Source organism: Chiloscyllium plagiosum, chromosome 10 (assembly GCF_004010195.1).
Source record: "Chiloscyllium plagiosum isolate BGI_BamShark_2017 chromosome 10, ASM401019v2, whole genome shotgun sequence".
In the NCBI taxonomy this organism is placed as follows: domain Eukaryota; kingdom Metazoa; phylum Chordata; class Chondrichthyes; order Orectolobiformes; family Hemiscylliidae; genus Chiloscyllium; species Chiloscyllium plagiosum.
The window spans coordinates 29,440,975-29,455,989 of record NC_057719.1 but is presented as its reverse complement, the minus strand read 5'-3'; the positions used below and the strand labels follow the sequence as shown (position 1 = coordinate 29,455,989).

At 38.7% G+C, this 15,015-nt stretch overlaps 1 protein-coding gene across 2 annotated transcripts in view; it reads right to left on the bottom strand.

The window, feature by feature from the left end:
* dhrs7 (dehydrogenase/reductase (SDR family) member 7) overlaps window positions 1-15,015 on the bottom strand; it is a 52,826-nt gene that overhangs the window by 15,088 nt on the left and 22,723 nt on the right. The window contains exons 6-7 of one of the 2 annotated variants that reach the window (XM_043698466.1): window positions 5,648-5,887; window positions 2,445-2,567 (exon numbers count right to left, since the gene is read on the bottom strand). In XM_043698466.1, the coding sequence (XP_043554401.1) occupies window positions 2,445-2,567; window positions 5,648-5,887 (363 nt within the window). The remainder of the gene's footprint in view (window positions 1-2,444; window positions 2,568-5,647; window positions 5,888-15,015) is intronic. The other variant, XM_043698467.1, reaches the window with a different exon arrangement.

Below are 15,015 nucleotides of genomic sequence, written 5' to 3'. Positions count from 1 at the left end.
TCCCCTCCAGAGAACTAGGAGAGAGAAGGAACTGGAGAAACAGATGTTAGTTACTGTCCTGCAGAGTGAGGAATCAAATCCAGCTTATTTGGATTTTGATGTGCCTCAAAATAGATTTTAAAAATGAAGAAGTCCTTGAGGAGTGGGCTAGGTTGGTAAGCTATCTGTCTTCAGAGCATAGAAGGCAGTTGAAAGATTTGTTACTACAATATAAGGACATACGTAAGAATCAGATGGGGAGGACTAATGCTATTGTACATGAAGTAAACGTAGGGATTACGGCTCCGATAAAACAACACCCCTATCGGCTTAATCCTTTCAAAGCCAGACAGGTCGAGGAGAAGGTGGAGGCCATGCTCAACAAGGGTATCATCGAATCAAACGGAGTTCGCCGATCAGCTTAGTTCCGAAGCCTGACGGCACTCAACGATTCTGCTTGGATTATCGGAAAGTCAACGCCGTTACAAAATTGGACTCATATCCAATTCCTACATTGGAGGACGGTATTGAGAAAGTCGGACAAGCCAGCTACATCACCAAGTTGGACTTAATGTGTGGTTACTGGCAGGTACCTTTATCAGAGACAGCGAAAGAAATTTCTGCGTTTGTAACCCCAAATGGACTATATCAATTTAAAGTGATGCCATTTGGAATGAAGAACGCACCTGCCATATTTCAAAGACTCATGAACAGAGTTGTGGCTGGGTTAACAAACTGTGCAGTCTATTTGGACAATGTAGTGATCTTTACTAAGTCCTGGAAAGATCACATGGTAAAGTTGCTAGAGCTCTTTGAATGACTACGAGAAACAAAATTGATAATAAAATTAAACAAAACTAATTCGTGAAAGCAGAAGTGATATTCTTGGGACATAACATCAGTCATGGAAAGTTGACCCCATAGAACACAAAGACAAAGGCTATCGAGGAATTTCCATGACCAACCTTGAAGAAAGAGGTGCTTTGATTCTTAGGACTCAGCAGATTCTATTGGAAGTTTGTTCCAAACTTCAGCAGTGTAGTGGCACTGTTAATCAATTTGCTGAAGAACACAAAATTTCGGTGGACAGAACAATGCCAGGAGGCATTCAACCACTTGAAATCAATATTGACCGCCAAACCAAACTTTTCAAAATCTTTGAAAGTCGCCATTGATGCTAGTGACATAGGACTTGGAGCTGTACTGCTACAGGAAGATGAGAATGGGATTGAACTGCCAGCTGGTTACTTTTCAAAGAAACTCAACATCCACCAGAGGAAATACTCCACAATCGAAAAAGAACAATTGAGTTTGGAACTGGCCTTACAACATTTTAATATGCATGTCACGAACAATGTGTCAGAGACGGTTGCATACATGGATCACAATCCTCTTACATTCTTAGAATGCTTTAAAGACAAGAATATGAGATTATTTCATTGCAGTCTTATATTACAGACTTTTAATTTAAAAATCATACATGTTGCAGGTCGTAAGAATGTAATCGCAGATGCATTATGTTTAGGTGAGATTTGTATATTCAATGTTATGTATATATGTGAAGATGTTAAGGTGAACCTAGATTAAAGTTATGTGTATATTATGGTAATATGGTTAAAGAATTGAAAAAAAAAAGAAGCCATCTTTTCATTATGATGGTTCATTTTTCTTAAGGGGGAAGGTGTTTTGAAGTTGTGGGTCTACTGTACCTTTAAGAGAGTTGAAGGACTTAGCAAGCACACAGAGTGCTAGAGAATTTACAATGTAACATTTGATCCAGCAGCTAGCAGTACCTGGGTTGCTATGAGACAAAAACAAATCCAAATTCGACCAATCAGTTTAAATTATGCCCCAAGATACAAAACTCCAATCAAGTTTGAATTTAGTATTTTGACAATAGTAAAACCAATGAAATGATCCGATGCTTTGGGGTATAAAACTGGAAAAAAAAATTGAACAGTTGGAGGAGAACTACCAAGCCACCAACATATACAGACTGCCCACAGAATAGCTCTCTTTATCTATCAATGATTTGTGAAACAGAAACCCTAAGAAGGAAATAAGACAGAGGAAGATACAAAGAGAAGATTAGACAGCTGGCTGGTTTTAAAATTTGAATTTTTTGGTAAATCTCAATTGGGGGTTTTATCAGACCAGTATTATAGAAGGGAAAGTAAAAGATAGGTTAGAGAAAAGGGTTGTAAATCAGTGTTGTTAATTGTTCTCTGTTAAGACTTTTAAATTAAAAAGTTGTTAATTTTTAATTTAAATAGTGACCTTTGGGATAGTTCTTGGCCTCTCGAATTTTAACAGATTCCAGCACAGGTTAAATCATTTCTGTGTGGCTGGTTTAAATTAGCAGGGAGGGATTTACCCCATTCATAACAAAAAAGTGTAAACAACAATTCTTTGAACAATCTTAGTAAAATTGCACTGGTAACTCTGGTGATTAACATTCACTGTACCTTATTTATCTCTTCGGTAAATGCATTTTTCACAATATTAGAGTGGACCAGTCCTGGACAAACAGTGCTAATTATAATCCCTGGGTAGTTCGCAAGCTCTGGTCGAAGGGAATTAAAAAATCCCTAGAAAAGATGTAGAATTATGCATAGGTGTTACGTTTGCTATTTTCCAATCTACTAGCACCGTTCATTATAAATGGATAAAATCAACTATGACCTGCTACCCAGAAAAAGAATGCAGAAAGCAGTAAACTACAGGCAAGTTACCCTAAACATCTATCATAAGGAAAGTTTCTTGAATTTATTAAGAAGGTTATAGCAGGATACTAAGAATATCATGTGATCAGAGAGCTATCACAGTTTTATGCAAGGGAAATCATGTTTCATTTATTAGGGTATTTGATGAAGGAACATTTACAATAGAGAAACAAAATGGTAGATGTACGACAGTTGGATTTCCAAAAGGCATTTCATGAAAAAATACCACAAAGATTAAAACACATCCTGCAGGAGGGGCAACATGGATAATGGATTCTTTAGGTATTAGGAAGAACAGAGCAAGGATAAATGGATCATTTGTCATAAGTCACAGTTTGCCAATGGATTGGCAGAGGGCTAAGTGCTGGGTCCTCAATCATTTTCAATCTCTACCAATGATTTGGATGAGGGGATCAAATGTATGATAACCAGTATCAAGATAAATTGGGAAATAAATTGTCAAAAAGGGAAGGGGGAGAGGCTACAAAAGGGATGTATACAGATGAAGCATGTGAGCAAAAACTTGGTAGATCACAGAATCTTTCCACACATAAGGAAGCCATTTCAGGCCATCATGTCAGAGCTGGCCCACAGAGCATTTTGACTTAATAGCAACTCCTGCCTTTTCCCCATAACTCTGCTCATTTTTTTCCTATCTAAATAATCATCCAATGCATTGAATGCCTTGATTAAACCTGCCTCCATCATATTACCAGGCAGTGTATTCCAAACCCCAAAGTACTTACTGGAGGAAAAACGTTTTTCTCACTTCACATTTGCTTGTTTTGTAAAAGACTTGGAAACTGTGTTCTCTGTCCTTTTTTTTAAATACTTTTATTGAAAAACTATTCTTTACAAAATTAGAAAGTTACAGAAACATGAAAATATAGCATCATAACATCAAGACCAACAATAAACAATAAACCAACTACTATACGACTCTGCAAAAGAAATAAAAACTGCACTTATTACAAATCAATATACAAGTAAATAACACTGCTCAGCGCAACTAGACCACAGCTCTCAACCTGAGACAGCCTCAATTATTAAACCCACATTTGTTTGAAATTCTTCCTCTCACAGCCTTAGGTTTGCCAGACCAAACCATCATGGCTAGACAAAAGCCCTAATCAAAACGGTGGACAGATCTGCTTCCAAGTATTTCAAAAAGGGCTGCCATGTCTTGTAAAAGTTGTCCATTTTCTGGCGCACCGTAGAGATAAGAAGGAAGATCTAAAGGAATGTGTTCCACAATTAACTTACACCACCCCAACAGACCCAGGGGATTCTCAGACACCCAACACATCAGAAGTTCTTCCTCGCATAAAAAGTGAGAATGTTAAAAAGCTTTTTCCCATGTACATCTAAGTGAGGTAAATTCGCCAGACCCAGGAGTAAAGGGTCTGGGTCCACCTTGACTTTGAACCCCTAGACCCTCTCTATTACTCCTGCCACAGGGCTTCAATACGCACGGAGCTTCAAAAGCATGTGAAGCTATCTGCTAACGCCCTTGCTATTTCTTTCCTTGCCTCTTACAGTAACCCAGGATAGATCCACATCTGGCACTGGGGACTTGTCTACCTTAATGCAATTTAGGATACCCAGAACTGCCTTCTTCAATATATTGACATTCTCTAGAATATTCACACACTTATCTCTGACCTCAATGTCAGTCATGTCCTTCTCCTTGGTGAATATCAATACAAAATACTCATTAAGGATCTCTCCCACTTCCTGTAGCTCCTCGCTTAACTTCCTTTTTGTCCTTGAGTGCCTGAGTGGCCCTACTCTTTGGAGATAGTTAGGACTGCAGATGCTGGAAAGTCGGAGTCAATAAAGTGTGGAGCTGGCAAAAGTACAGCAAGTCAAGCAGCACCAGAGGGACAGGAGAGCAGAGTGAAGGGTACCAACTGAAAACGTCGGCTCTCCTGCTCCTCTAATGCTGCTCGAATTGCTGTGCTTTTGCCATCTCCACACTTTACCGACTCGGAGCCTACTCTTTCCCTTGCTTCCCTCTTTCTTCTAATATATGCATAAAAGGCCTTGTAATTCTCCTGAGAGCAGTCAATGTTCAGTGTTTTCGCCATTATACTGAAAAGGTGGGAATGGAGTACAAGAGCAAGAAGGTGATAATTGTTAGACCTCAACTGGAGTATGGTATATAATTGCAGGGTGCCCCATTACAGAAAAGATATGAATGCAGAAGTGATTTACAAGAATGATTCCACGAATGAGAATAGCAAGAAGAAGTTAGCACTGTTCACCTCGGAGAAGGCAGTAGAGAGGAGAGTTGGTACAGGTTTACAAAGTCATGAGTGGGCTGAACAGAGTAGACAGAGAGAAACTGTTCCTGCTCGTAAAAATTTTAAAAAAGAACAAAGAAGACATTGGTGAGGCCACTTTTAGAATACCGCAATCAATTCTGGTCTCACTACTATACGAAAGATGTTGTCAAACTTGAAAGGGTTCAGAAAAGATCTACAAGAATGTTGCTGAGGCTGGAGGGTTTGAGTTACAGGGAACAGGCTCAATAGGCTGGGTTTTTTTTCCTACCCTGGGGCATCAAAGGCTGAGAGGTGACCTTATAGAATTCATACAGTGTGGAAGCAGGCCATTCAGCCCATCAAATTCACATCAGCCTATGAATTCTCAGCAAAGAAACAAGATCAACTGTATACACCAAATCTGCTTTAACTGAAAAATCACATCACTTTAAAAATGACGTTTCAATTTTCTTTAGTAAAATTAAAACAGTCATATCACTGTTGTTCATTTTAGTTCTATGATTTAACATAATGTTTATACATCTCTTTTAAAAATAATTAACTCAATATAGCACAGAATTGTGAAAAGGAACCATGACATCAGAAAATTAACAGTGAAGAAAAGGTCAATTAGATAACTTTGTGACAACTAAAATAATTACTGAATGCAATTATTATCACCTGAAGAGCATGTTTACTACTTGCATAACCTGTAGAAATAGGGGCAGCAACAAGACCTGCCAAACTACTGACAGTGATTATTTGTCCTTTCTCCTGCTTTATCATGTAAGGTAGCACACATTTGGTCAGCGAGATTGTACCAAGGAAGTTCAGGTGCATTATGGCTTCATAGACATCAAGGTTGGTGTCCAGGAATAAGGAGCGTTGGGAACGACCAGCATTGTTGATCAAAATGTCAATCTGCAAAGTAAAGAAGAAAGATCAAAGCTACTAAGACATAGTAAACAAGAAAATGAAAAGCTATGATTATTTCCTAGCTTAACAAATAAAATTTCCTTGGATTTTCAGTCTTGTTTCACAAAAAGCAGATCTTGGGTGTTCAATTAGCAATATAACTGCAATATAACAATTCAAGTAGTTCGGTAGATAGCAGCAAATGCTTTAGATAAGTAAGATTTTCATTTCTAAATATGTCAAACATTGCATATTTTAATGGGTAAGAAAAGTGGAAAATGTTAAAGAAGCTTAGAAAAGGATATGTTGAACTTCCCATGTGTAATAGCTCAAAGTATAAGAGCTTTGGTTATATTTGGCAGAACTGTAATGACAGTCCATTTAAAACACTGATCTACCAAATCTTAAACAAACCAGTATAAAAAGGAGTTCCATTTCCATGGAAAAGTCAAAACTACCATCACCGCCTCACTAAACTAAAAAAAAATTGCAAACACAAGCAAGGAGTAGGCCACTCAGTTCCAAGCTTCCTTAGTCACCTCTGATCAGATTGTAACTTCAAATCTGCATTCCCACCCAACCACTAATCCCCCACCCCTTTACTTAACAAGTGATATATCTATTTCTGCCTTAAAATATTCAAAAAGGACTTTACTTCCCTATTGTAACACCTGAATAACAGTTTTAAATTTGCTCTGAAGACAAACGTTAACTGGCTAGTTTCCCACTTTTTATCTCCACTTTTTGACTAAAGGAACTACATTAGTTATCTTCCAATCTAAAAATGGAACATTCCATGAATCAATGGACATTTTGGAAAATTCAAACCAATGTAACTATCTTACTAGTGACTTCAGTTAAAAGCCTAGGATGACATCCAAAATCTAGGCAATTATCAGCTCCATCAATTTTCTCAACACCACTTAAGTTCTTTTCCAGAGTTCCTCTCTCCCTTTCATTTCCATAAATATCACTGCTTCTAGATGTTACTTTTATCCTCTACACTGAAACTGAATGCAAAATCTCTGCTCAAGTCAACTGCCATCTAATTTTTCCATTATTACTTCTCCAGACTCACTTTCTATAGGACTAACTCATTCTGTTAACTCTTCTTTAAGTATTTATTGAAACTCTTACGATCCTTGAGTATTTCTGTTTTGCGCTTGTGCTAGATTTTGTTACTATAAAGCAAAAACATTTCTGTCCAATGTCATTTGACAGACCTGCTACTGTCTTTGCACATGGGGTTCAAGTTTGACACTATGTTTAACCTTTCTAGTTAACCACAAATGGCAGGTCTGTGGCTTGGAATGTTTCTTACTTTTTGGAATGTATCCATTCTGTGCATCCTGAAATATAACCTTAAAAGTCTTTCACTGCATCTTTGTTGACCTATCCTTTAAAACTGATTCTCCAAGAATAATTAGTGCTGCCAATTATTAAAACCATGGAGGACAGTCAAATGGTGTTCTTGTTTATTTAATTGGAAATATTGTAGAAATCACAAAAGGGCCAGATTTCATTAAATCACAAGCTCATTTCTAAACTATTTTTTGTTAAGAAAAAAGCCTGGTTCAATTCATATGGTTAAAATTTTACATCTTTCAGGTATTTTCTGGGAGCATTTTAAAACAATAATCAATTTATTTTTAATTTTTGTACATGAAACAATAATAGCAATTAACATGCAAAGTTTTCCAAACAAAGTTTTCTTACTTGACAAGGTCAATGATGTAAACAACTACACTAATATGGTGAAAAGAGTAAAAACCAAAATTAGTTATATTCATGTTACTTTATTTTTCTCCTCTTTAAAAGAAAATGAGCAAATCTCATGAAAAACAGAAATTAATTGTTCATACAGTGAACAATAAAAAGGAAATTACAGAATACAACCTAGTTATGCAAAAGGCTTGAGAAATCTGGTAGAAAGGGCATGGAACTAAAGGGAAACCATAAATGAGTGAAATTGAAAGCAGCAAAAAAAAAAGCAGCATTTGCATACAGGAATATTCAAATTATTCATTAAAAAATTTACTATTCTTCCAGTTTGTTGGTGACTGACAAAATAAAATCAGTTTCACCAATGAAATGCAACATTGTTTTCCATTCTGTTCATAAATTGTTTAAAAGGAACATCAGTTTTAAAAACATTTAATTGTTTCATACTCAGTCATGAAGGACAGATCATATCAGGAGTAAAACACAGCCAAAGTGAGTATATAGTTCAGGGAATTTGGAGGCAGCATGGGAATTTGGTGCGGAGTGGAAGGGGTGCTTTTTGTTATGTATGCAACTGAGCATGTGTTGCCTTTAGAGAGAGCAGGTCAAGTAGGAACTAGGGGAAGCAATCTGTTACGAAGACGTGTGTGCTTTTAAGAGAGTTAAAAGCAACAGAACCAACTGACAGAACAAACTGTTCTGAAAAAAAAAATAACATTTGGTCGAACAACTCAATTAGCTGGTTGCCTGGAACATAAACACAGATTCGTATTAGGCCAATCAGTTTAAATCATACCCCGAAAAATACCAAACTCCAATCCAGTTTGAATTTTGTATATTGACAATCTTAAAAGCCAATGACAAAATCTTTGGGGGTATAATACTGGGGAACATTGAATAGTTGAGAGGAGAACTGCCAAGCCACCAGCATGAAAAAACACTTTCCCAATGGTACCTTTATTGATCAGTAACCTGTGAAGCAGAATCCCCAAGAAGAAGAAAAGAAGACTGAAATACAGAGAAGAACCAAAAGCTGCCTGGTTTTGAGGTAAGTTTTGTTTTGTAAATCATAATTGGGAGTTTTATTAGACTAACATTGTAGAAGGGGAAGGTAAAAGATAGTTTGGTGGAAGGAGTTGTAAATAGTTGTTAGTTAATTATGCTCTGGTATACTTTAAGAAATAAAGTTGTAATTTCTACTTTAACTAGTTCTTTGCCTATCAAATTTTCACAGATTACAACATGGGATAAATCCTTTCTGTGTTGCTGGGTTAAATTGAGCAGGAGGGTTTACCTCGTGTCGTAACAGTTTAGGGGCTCGTCATCAGGATTTGAACTGGTTTAGACAGATTTGAATAGATCTGGGGGTACAAAACTCCCCAGATTTAAACACTTGGTAGGTTAGTGTCATAGATCTTTAAGGAGAAAATGAGGACTGCAGATGCTGGAGATCAGAGCTGAAAATGTGTTGCTGGAAAAGCGCAGCAGGTCAGGCAGCATCCAGGGAACAGGAGAATCGACGTTTCGGGCATAAGCCCTTCTTCAGGAATTTTGTAGAGGGAGGAAGAGAGCTTCTTCAAGGAAGGCATCCTTGTAAGAGGATTCGCAGTAGGTTGAAGTCTTTGTTTGTAAAGGGAGGAAGAGAGTTTCTTCAAGGAAGGCATCCTTGTAAGTTTTGTAGAGGGAGGAAGAGAGCTTCTTCAAGGAAGGCATCCTTGTAAGTCATAGATCTTTAAATAAAACGTGGGTGAGACAATTTGTTTAATTTCAGTGACTTGTAGTTGATTAAATTAGAAGTGAGAGAAATTACTCTTAAAATTGTGGAAGATGATTCTCAAATTTGCCAAGAAAGTTTAGAAGGCAAGAAAAAGGCAATACTTTTAGAATTAGCAATTAAGTTAGATTTGGGTTTAACTATTGACAAAAGTAAAGCTGAAATTATAAAAGAGTTACTCAAACACTTAGGTATGTCAGAGAACACAGAAGTGCAGTAGAGGTAGAAAAACTTAAAATTACAATTGAGGAAAATGGAGTTAGAAGAGAAACAAAGGTGAAGATCTGGACCCCCGGCGGGGTCTCTCGGTTCCACGATTGGTTAATAAACATTCGCAATTGGTCTGGTCCTTTAAGACTTCACTCTTTATTTCTTCATACGGTTGGGCACAGATCGTCCAGAAACACAGGAGGTTATACACTTCTGTGTTCACCAGAGGAGCTGCGCTCATGGCTTAAAACAAAGACATTTTTACACTTTTCTTCAAGGAAGGAACAGGCTATGATGGCATAGTCCATTCAGACAATTACCAATCAATAAATGATATTGTTTTATTTGACAGTTACTTGGTCCAATGATATTTCCTGGGAACCAACTTTGTTTTCCAACACTTCGGCCACACTTATCTCACTAACTGAGCCATTGCACCTGCATTTGAAGGTCAGTTAGGATAGCCAGTAATGTCTTATCTAGTCTAATTATTTCTATGCTGTAAAGGGAGCATTGTCTGCTAATCTCTATTGAAGCAAACAATGGTTCGTCAATTATGCAGCTATAGCAGAATTAAAAGCCATTTTATGCAGCTTTTAGCAGAATTGTCAGTTTGCAGCCTAGAAGCCATTTTGTCATATTATTTGCATTGAGAAGCCATTTTACTGCCAGCTAAGTTATTAAGAACATCTGTTAAGTGGTTGTTCCTGACAACAACTAGTTACCTCAGCCTGTATTCTGGTTTCAGATCCTCAAAGAGAAAGAGAGAGAGAGGAGAGGGAGAGAGAGGAAAAAGAGAGAGAGGGAAGGTTCTTAGCTGAGCAAAGAGGGAGAGAGAAGAGAGAGAAAAAGAGGAGAGAGAGGGGGGAAAAGAAAGAAAGAGAAAGTTCTTAGCTGACCAAAAAGAGAGAATTTGAATTTGAAAAATTGTGACTTATTAAGCAAAGTCAAGTTAACAGGATGGAGATTAAAAGAGAAGGTAGTGATATATTTAAATATGTCAAAGCTCTACCACATTTTGATGAGAAAGATGTTGAAGCCTTCTTTATTTCATTTGAAAAACTGTCTAGGCAGATGAGTGGTCTGAGGACTTATGGGTAATGCTAGTTCAGACTAAACTGGTAGGCAGAGCTAGTGAGATATTTGCTGCACTGTCAGATGAGGGGTCAAGAGATTATGAAGAGGCTAAACAGGCTATTTAAGTGCTTATGAATTGGTACCAGAAGCATATAGACAGCAGTTCAGAAACATAAAGAAGAAATCAGGTCAGACTTACATTGAGTTCGAAAGAATTAAACATAGTCATTTTGATCGATGGGTGCATGCTTTGAAAATAGATAAGACCTTTGAGGCTCTACAAGAGATTATTCTGCTGGAGGAGTTTAAAAACCCACTTCCAGAGATGGTAAGAATTCATGTGGAGGAACAGGAAATTCAGGAAGCAAGAAGGGCAGCAGAATTAGCAGATGCTGGTGCATAAGACAAGCTTCTGGCCAGAATTTCATCATGTGAGGGATAGAAGGGAGAAGGGAGAAGGGGAGATCCTACACTACAAAACCAAAAATTAAGAGCGCTGGTAAGAATTTACCATAGGATAAAAAGAAGCCCAAGAGGGTGGAAATGAGGTGAAAGGCCTGAGGTGTTTTCACTATAATGGAGTGGGACACAGAAAACTACAGTGCCAGTGGTTTCAGAAGGGCTCTGGGAAAAGGTGTTTTCACTACCAGAAGGTGGGACACGTAAAATCACAGCGCTGTTCATTAAAGAAAGGCACTGTGGGAAAAGATGTGGTGAAAGAAGTTTAGCCAATGGCATTACTGAACGTAGTAGAGGAGACCCCAGGAAGAGCCGAGGAGCTCACAGCCTAGGCAGGGGCTGGGTATCAAGTTAGTACCTGATTTCAACAAAGAATTTGCCTCTGTGGGTAAAATTTACTCAGAACGAACAGAGGGAGAAGGACAACAAGTTATAATTTTGAGAGATGCAGGATCTAACCAGTCACTGATAGTAAGGGATGAGCGAATATGCACTCTTTCTGATCTGTTACCCGAAAGTGTGGTAATTTGTGGGATAGGTGGACAGAAAGTTTGCATTCCCCTATGTAAAATCAGGTTGGAGTGCCAACTCAAGACTGGTGAAGTTACAGAGACTGACAGAGAGTCAGTTCCAGAAATTCAATTTGTTCTTGGGAATGGTTTGGCAGGATCCAAGGTGGAAGTGACACCCCTTGTTGTAGAGAAGCCCAAGAAACACCTAGAAACGGAGGTGTTAAAAGAGAAATATCCTGGTATTTTTCCCAGATTGTGTGGTATTTGGATTCCACTATCATAAATTGCAGCACGAAGTGAAAAGTAAACAGAAAGATCAAGAAGTTGAGGTTCATTTAGCAAATACCCTATTTGACGTAATGGTGTAGGAAGAACCTGAACAGGCAGAGAATCAGACAGAAGTGTTTGGTCCTGAAAAGGTAAGAGACTTGCAACAGCAGGTCAAGACAATGAAAGATATATATGTGGATGCATACTCCAGAAAGGAGGCAGAGAATATTTCAGAGGGTTACTATCTGAAAGATAGAATCCTAAGATGGAAATGGAGACCACAGCAGGTTAGTGCAGAGGAGAAACAGGCTGAAGTGCACCAGATTGTCATGCCGGTAGCATACAGATAGGAGGTGCTACGGGTAACACATGAACCACCAGTAGGACATCACCTAGGGGTATAAATGTCTCAGGCTAAGGTACAAAAACATTTTTATTGGCCTGGAATGCACAAGGATGTGGTTAACTTTTGCCGATAGTCTCATACATGCCAAATGGTATGTCAGCCACAGGCAGTAATAAAACTAGCACCTTTGTTACCAATTCCTGCATTTGAAGAACCTTTCACACAGGTTATAATTAATTGTGTAGGTTCCCACCCAAGAACTCAAAGTGGGAACCAGTACTTGTTAACCATAATGGATGTGTCTACCATATTTCCGGAGGCAATTCCATTACTGAGTATCAAGGCAAAAAGGATAGTCGAGGAGTTAGTAGCTTTCTTCACAGAGTATAGGCTACCCAGAGAGATTCAGTTGGACCAAGGATCAAATTTTACTGCTAGGCCCTTTGAGGAGATTATGGAGAGCTTACGTACACAGCTCTTTAAATCCAGCGCGTATCATCCTGAATCCCAGGGAGCTTTAGAAAGGTAGCATCAGATCTTGAAGACCATGTTGAGAGCAAACTGTCAGGATTACTCAAATGATTGGGATAAAGGTATACCACTCATATTGTTTGCCATTAGAGATGCCCCAAATGAATCTACTCAGTTCATTCTCTTTGAGTTAATATTCGGTCATGAAGTGAGAGGCCCTTTGAAATTAATTAAAGAAAAATTGACAGGACCAAAGTCGGAGATCTCACACTTATGTATTGGAGGTGAGAGAGAGACTAGAATAGGTGAGTTAGCTAAACAGCACCTAAACAGGACGCAGTATAGAATGAAGCGGATGGCAGATAAAAGCTCTGAGACTCGGATATTTTCCCAAGGGGATGACATGTTACTACTGTTACCAGTTACAGGAGATCCCTTCAAAGCCAGGTTTAGCGGTCACTATCAATTGAGAAAAAGTTGGGTCAGGTGAACTACCTAGTAAAGATGCCAGAAAGAAAAAAAGGTATTGAGTATTTTATGTGAAATGTTGAAACCATATTATATGAGAGAAAAAGAACTGGAGAAACAGGTGTTAATTAGGGGGATGGAAACCAAAACTGTAGCTCGAATATACGGGAGGAGGAGAGTAGTGAAGTCAGAACTAAGATTTCAAGATCGCAAGAAGACACCAGCAGACAAGGAGTTGGTTTGAAGTATGTCTACTTCAACACCAGGAGCATCCGGAATAAGGTGGGTGAACTTGCAGCATGGGTTGGTACCTGAGACTTCGATGTTGTGGCCATTTCGGAGACATGGATAGAGCAGGGACAGGAATGGTTGTTGCAGGTTCCAGGATTTAGATGTTTCAGTAAGAACAGAGAAAATGTAAAACAGGGGGTGGTGTAGCACTGTTAGTCAAGGACAGTATTATGGTTACAGAAAGGATGTTTGAGGACTCCTCTACTGAGGTAGCATGGGCTGAGATTAGAAACAGGAAAGGCGAGGTTATCCTGTTGGGAGTTTTCTACAGGCCTCCAAATAGTTCCAGAGATGTAGAGGATAAGATAGCAAAGATGATCCTCTATAGGAGTGGGAGTGACAGGGTGGTGGTTATGGGGGACTTTAACTTTCCAAATATTGTCTGGGAATACTAAAGTTCAAGTACTTTTGATGGGTTAGTTTTTGTCCAACGCAGGAGGGTTTCCTGAAACAGTATGTAGACAGGCCAACAAGGGCAAGGTATATTAGATTTGGTACTGGGTAATGAACCCTGCCAGGTGTTAGATTTGGAGGTAGGTGAGCACTTTGGTGATAGTGACCACAATTTAGTTATCTTTACTTTAGTGATGGAAAGGGATAGGTATATACTGCAGGGCAAGAGTTATAGCTGGGGGAAAAGCAATTATGATGCAATTAGGCAAGATTTAGGATGCATAGGATGGGGAAGGAAACAGCAGGGGATGGGCACAATGGAAAAGTGGAGCTTATTCAAGGACCGAGTACAGCGGGTCCTTGATAAGTATATACTGGTTAGGCAGGGAAGAAGTTGGTGTGCACGGGAGCTGTGGTTTACTAAGGAAGTTGAATCTCTTATAAAGACGAAGAAGAGGGCTGATGTTAGGATGAGGTGTGATGGCTCAGTTATGGTGCTTGAGAGTTACAAGAAAGACCTAAAGAGAGAGCTAAGAAGAGCCAGGAGGGGTCATGAGAAGTCATTGGTGGATAGCATCAAGGAAAACCCTCAGGCTTTCTATAGCTATATCAGGAATAAAAGAATGACTAGAGTAAGATTAGGGCCAATCAAGCATAGTAGTGGGACATTGTGTGTAGAGTCAGAGGAGATAGGGGAAGCACTAAATGAATACTTTTTGTCATTATTCACACTAGAAAAAGAGAAGAATACTGAGAAATAGGCTACGAGATTAGATGGGATTGAGGGGCATAAGGACGAGGTGTTAGCAATTTTGGAAAGTGTAAAATTAGCTAAGTCCCCTGGCCCAGATGGGATTTATCCTACGATTCTCTGAGAAGACGGGGAGGATATTGCCGAGCCTCTGGCTTTGATCTTTAAGTCATCATTGTCTACAGGAATAGTGCCAGAAGACTGGAGGACAGCAAACGTTGTTCCCTTGTTCAAGAAGGGGTGTAGAGCCAACCCTGGAAATTATAGACCTGAAAGCCTTACTTCGGTTGTGGGTAAAGTGTTGGAAAGGGTTATAACAGGTAGGATTTATGATCATCTAGAGATTAATACGTTGATTAGGGATAGTTAACACAGTTTTGTGAAAAGTAG